Here is a 6000-nt window from a genome sequence, read left to right as displayed (position 1 = left end):
TAATGAAACATCTTCAAGCAAACAACCAAAATCAGAGAGTACCAAACACTCCACAGTTCAACAGTGAGCTACAGACATTCTCTTTTATTGAAATCATAAGGGCATCATGCTGAAGTGTTGGGAGCCAGAGCCTGATGTAGTCTTATTTGTATGGACTGCACATATAAAGGAGAGACATTAGAAATGAGGATTGCCTTTTGTAATCTGTGACAGAGCTTGTAACATGAATGTACAATCCAGAATGCTTGCCTTCACATCATATTGTATGACTGATTTCATCAGCAGAAATAATTATATTATTACAATAGATAACATAAATGTAATAGGACATAATTTGTACAGTACTGTTTATATATTTTTCAAAGCCACTCATACTAAGCTGCCATTATATTATTGGTAATATTGCCAGGATTTTTCTCCTTTTGTTTTGCTGTCTATCTATATATCATGGTTGTACATTTTATCTCTTGAGGTTAAACTCTTTGTTACTTTGGGGAGAGAAAAGATAGCTCTGCATGCTTTTCTCCGCTCTCAAGCATCCAAATGTTTGGCCTATGTTGAATATACAATCATATAAAGTGTGCATAAATGTACTCTGGTAGTGCAGAATTTCATCCGGAAAGTCATACTGAGAGAACGTATATTCCAGAGAACGTATTCTCTAGTGTTCACTTTCCTCTACTAAATGCCACATTCTGGCTAAATGATCTTGTAGGCATCTTACTTACAGATTGAGAGGAGAATTATATTATACAGTCCACTATTCACAATTATAACACATACATCCTATATCAAGGATGTCAGACTGAAATAAATGATTAAAGAATAAATGTTCTTATTCAAGAAACCTATGAATTAAAAGCAGGTTCATACAGGGACTGAAGCATTTGAGAACTATTAGAACACAGTGGAAGCATTCAATATGTAGAATTCTGTAGAATAAATTCTGTAGAGTAAATTCAATTCAATTTAGTCCACATTTTACAGATGTATTGTGGGAGTTTTCTTTCAGCTAGTCTCTGCATTTTGCACCTGGTCTGCAAAATACTAAAAATGAAACAACGTCTGCTCCATCTGTCTCCTTGGTGACAAGGGGATCATGCTGCTTCTGAATTCCTTCTTCTCCCATGATAGACACTTATTCTAAATTTAACTTTGGGGGGGGGGAGGGTTGCTTATAGAAGAAAATATAAATTGATATTTTTAATATCGCCCAGCTGATATAAAATATATTACAGCTATTTGATTTATTTAGCACAAATGCATAACAGAAACCTATTCTGTTTCTACATTTCCATTCAAAGAACCATTCAGTTCTTCCATTCAACTGTTCCACAGTCCAGACAAATAATTTGAGGACAGCAATTTTACTATTCTTTGGGATACTAAGTAGAACACTAGAAAAATTGTTTGAAAACCTGTGAAGTGTAATAACTACTTCAGGTTGATGATCATAATCTTCCACCTAATCAATTTTTTCATACAGTATATATTATTAGGGAAAATGTTTTCCTCTTAAAAACAGAACTTATTATGATAGCATCAGATGAACACTTCAGCAATCAACTCAACGTATTTGGAATTGCATGAAAATAATTAAATTTCATTTTGTGGTGTTGATACATAATATTCTCATCGCCCTTAAATTACCTGGATTGTAAGATAGTCAGATAAGAAGGAAATATATATTATTTGTTGTAATAAAGGTAAAGATTTCCCCTCTTCAGTTGTGTCTGGCTCTATGAGGCAATTTTCATCTCCATTTCTTAGCCTAGGGATCCAGGGTTGTCTGAAGACACTTCTGTGGACATGTATCCAACATGACTATAGGCTGAGGCATATAGAATGCTGTTAACTTCCCACTTGCTGGCTTTCGGACTGCTAGATGGCAGGAGTTAGGGCAAGTAGCTCACCCTGTCCCATGGCACTCAGGTCACAAACCTGCACTGTCTAACTCAGCATCTTTAATTGTTTTATCTAATTTGTTATAAAATATCCTTAAGGTAACTTTGCAACTTTCCTTCTATTATTTGATCTGAAGGTTTTGTTCATTCAGTCATTTATTTATTTACCTAGGAGAAAGTAACTTGGTGAGATTAATTTCTGAATAAATACATAAAGATTTAGGCTAGAATGCTTTTACAGTGGTGTCACCTTTTATTTCCTGCTAGGCTTAGCTATATTTATTTATATACTTTTTCTATTGCTATTCTGTTCTTTTTTAAAACTGATTTTTCTCTTGTATTTTTTTTTACTATAAATGTGAAGCTCAGACATCTTGCTGGAAAGATGGTATACAAAAGAAGCAAGTAAAAAATAAAATTTATCAGAAATTTTGAATATTGTTCAGAAAGATCACATTATAGGAGGAAAATGTGAATAAATCATTCATTTGTATGCAAGTAAATCCAACAAATCTTTTTCACCCAATTTGCAATGAATGTTTTAAAATCCTAAAACGGCTATTGTTAATTTTTTGCTACTTACAAAAGTGCTGTCAGAATACTATGAACAATACATTTTAAATTTTCCTTAGGAAGCCCTCTCTTTCAATATTAGAGGGTCTTTCATATAAATGAAATAAATTGAATTGAATTGAATTTCATCAGATTAGGATTTGATTTTGTATAAAGACCAACCTGTCTGAAAAAATTATCACAGAGAGCTTGTAAGATTTTATACAAAATGACTTTTAAGCTGTCAGTGTAGCGGCAGACGTGATGTGCCGATGCCTGGAAGCTGTCAGGATCTGGATGGGGGTGAACAAACTTGTGCTCAATCCCGATAAGACTGAGTGGCTTTGGATGCTGCCCCCGAAGGACAGCTTAAGACAGTCCATCCTTAATCCTGGGGGGTGAAAATTTATACCCCTCGGAGAGGGCCTGCAATTTGGGGGTCCTCCTGGATTCGCAGCTGACACTGGAATACCATCTGTCGGCTGTGACCAGCGGGGCCTTTGCCAAGGTTCACCTGGTGCACCAATTGCGGCCCTATTTGGATCGGAAGGCACTTCAAACGGTCACTCATTCCCTTGTCACCTCAAGGCTGGATTATTGCAATGCGCTCTACATGGGGCTACCCTTGAAAAGCGTTCAGAGACTGCAGCTAGTCCAGAATGCGGCCGAGCGAGCAATATTGGGTGTACCGAGGTACACCCATGTTACACCTGTCCTCCGCGAGCTGCACTGGCTACCAATTGGTCTCCGGACGCAATTCAAGGTGTTGGTTATTACTTTAAAGCCCTACATGGCTTAGGGCCAGCGTACCTGCGAGACCGCCTACTGCCACATACCTCCCAGCGGCCGGTAAGATCCCACAGATAGGGCCTCCTTTGGAGGCCTTCAGCCAGACAATGTCGGCTGGTGGGCCCCCGGAGGAGAGCCTTCTCTGTGGCTGCTCCGACCCTTTGGAATGAGCTACACCCAGAGATCCGGACCTTACCACTCTCATGGCCTTCAGGAAAGCTGTTAAAACCTGGCAATTCCGGCAGGCTTGGGGCTGTTGATCTCATTATTGAGGTCCAGCCCCGATTAGAACAAATGCATGTGTTGTGATTTTAAATCTGTTCTTTTCTTATTTTTTTTCTTCCTCTTCTTATTTTTTGTAAGCTGCCCGGAGTCCTTCGGGATTGGGTGGCATATAAATTTTAATAATAAATAAATAAATAAATGTCAGCAGTGTCTTTCTTTCTTTTTAATCTGTGAAATTTTACACTTTATGCTTGAGAAAAAGTTTGTTCTGGTACTTAAATGCTAACAAAAAGGGAAACTTAACTGAAAGCTTTTGGCCATGTTTTACTCAGACATTTGCAGGGGCCCAAGACATATGACTGATTTCACTCTTCTCCATTTTCAAAATTCAACTATATGGGCAATGACTCTGGTTGCATCGGGGGCAATGAAGGAACATTCACTTGTCAATCTGAAATTAGGCCTGCCTTCCTTCCTTCCTTCCTTCCTTCCTTCCTTCCTTCCTTCCTTCCTTCCTTCCTTCCTTCCTTCCTTCCTTCCTGCCTTCCTTCCTTCCTTCCTTCCTTCTTTCTCTGCCAAACTCTTCAAAGTCAATTCTGGGAGATCCACAACAATTTTGAAAATAGAGGGAAAATTGCATTGCAGATGCAGCTACATTGACTTCTGTGGTTTGAGATAGCTACTCACACTGGGCCACGAAGAAAACAATATACATATTTCTGTAACTCTGTGGGCTCTCAATAAGATTATTAAAGCAAAACCTGTTATTTTCAAAAGTCTAGGAAACCTGACTTTGCTGGAGAGCTTGGGATGTACAGACTGTATTTCACATGTATAGAAAGATGGCTAGAATAAGATACGAACCATGCAGTATGTTAGGTTTAAAGGATGATTTGGGGGGGGGGGGAATCACATCTCTTGATACATTTTCCACATAAGATAGTTTATAAGGAATATTTCATTAAAATAATTTTAACATAGAAAAATAGTATTATCTGAAGAATAATATAAACAATATAGATAAAACATATTTACATATCAAAAATATTTATCTACAACAATATCTATTATATTTAAATTATGTATTTTAAAATATCACCAGACTAATAAATTATACACAGCTTCAAACAGGTCTGGCACTTATAGTGCATAAAATATTTTTAAAACTTAATTTAAAAAAACCTAACAGAACTGCAAAAAAGCAGGAATCTGTTTGAGCTTTAGTGCCTTGAATAAACAGCATCTGAAACCAAAAGAAAACTGTAATTAGAAAATACAGAGAATGAATTTCAATTAAATCGATTGAATACATTCTTATGAAAGTACAGTACTGATTGTATGTTGTAAACTATAAATAATATGACACCATAAATAATATAGAACTGTATGTGCATGTAAAATGCAACTCTATCTTAGAATAAAAGCCAAAATATTCAAAAAAAAAAAAAAACCACTATAAGAAAAGCAGGGATTCAGCAAAAGGGATTCTTTTATAGATTTCCAAGGAATTGTATTACAATACAGAGCATTGCAATTGTAACAGAAAATTTTCAAAAACTTTAAATTAAATCACAAAAAGAATGAAAAATCATCAAAGTTAAACATCTCTGTGTATTTTTGTATAATGTACATTGTAAGATTATTACGTATTACCGTAACTACGTATAAAGTATTACAAAATTTACAGCAGTTTCTTTCTCTGTAAAGTTCATTAATCTCTTCAGTTACACCAATTATACCAACTCAGTGTAATTCAACAAGGCCAAAATAATAGAAGTTCCTGGATGATGTACAGGTTATTAATCAAACAGATTGTGAATACACAACAGGACTGATTATGAAGATCTAGATCTTCCCTGCAATGTGTAAAATGAAAGAATTTTAATTCTTTTGTGTATGCCTTCCCACAGGAGCAAAATTTTACGCGTGGAAAGAGAGAAAAGCAAATCAGTGTTTTCTGTTAGAGGATTTGTTTGTATAAGTAAATGTGTAAGTAACATAACATAAACATAAATATACAACATAAATTCCAGAAAAGGAGTACTTGTAAGATACAAAAATGTGGAATATCACTGCATTAAAAAATGGATCATAAATACACACCTGTTTCAATGACACTATATTGATGGATAATGTGAGCAGAGCAAATGTTGTGTTAAAGCAGAAGATCCAAAGAACCAAATGAAGGAAGAGGTGACACAGTGAGAAACCAATGCACATGATGGTCCTGCTTTCCTCCTCAGTCTATGGCAATTGAACATGTCCATAACAAATGAACATGCCAGTAATTTACATTGAATAAACTCTCAGCTCTATCCAGGCTTATCGATCAAGCTCCCATTCAACCAGTATTTAAGAAAAAAAGTATCAATGCATATCTTTAACCAACCTTTTCACTGTTACTGGTTTTAACTGATTTTACTGTTGTATTGTTGATTGTTGTTAAACTTTTATACAAACATAAATGTGGTGTTACCAGGAAGAAAAGAGACAAAGGAACAAAATAACTAAAATAAAATATTGATGGAAA

General features: G+C 35.7%; 1 protein-coding gene across 3 annotated transcripts in view; it reads right to left on the bottom strand.

Annotated features, from left to right (window-relative positions):
* Positions 1 to 4396: 4396 nt before the first annotated feature.
* Positions 4397 to 6000, bottom strand: part of PTPRB (protein tyrosine phosphatase receptor type B) — a 76973-nt gene continuing 75369 nt past the window's right edge. For all 3 annotated transcript variants that reach the window (XM_087723440.1, XM_087723441.1, XM_087723442.1), the window contains one exon: positions 4397 to 4713. In XM_087723440.1, coding sequence (XP_087579566.1) covers positions 4691 to 4713 — 23 coding nt within the window. In that variant the 3' untranslated portion in view covers positions 4397 to 4690. The remainder of the gene's footprint in view (positions 4714 to 6000) is intronic.

This window comes from Thamnophis sirtalis, unplaced genomic scaffold (genome assembly GCF_051295495.1).
Source record: "Thamnophis sirtalis isolate CommonGarterSnake01/CBP01778 unplaced genomic scaffold, rThaSir2_p1.2 scaffold_9, whole genome shotgun sequence".
In the NCBI taxonomy this organism is placed as follows: Eukaryota; Metazoa; Chordata; class Lepidosauria; order Squamata; family Natricidae; genus Thamnophis; species Thamnophis sirtalis.
The sequence above is the reverse complement of the archived record's forward strand: the minus strand, read 5'-3'. Positions and strand labels throughout refer to the sequence as shown.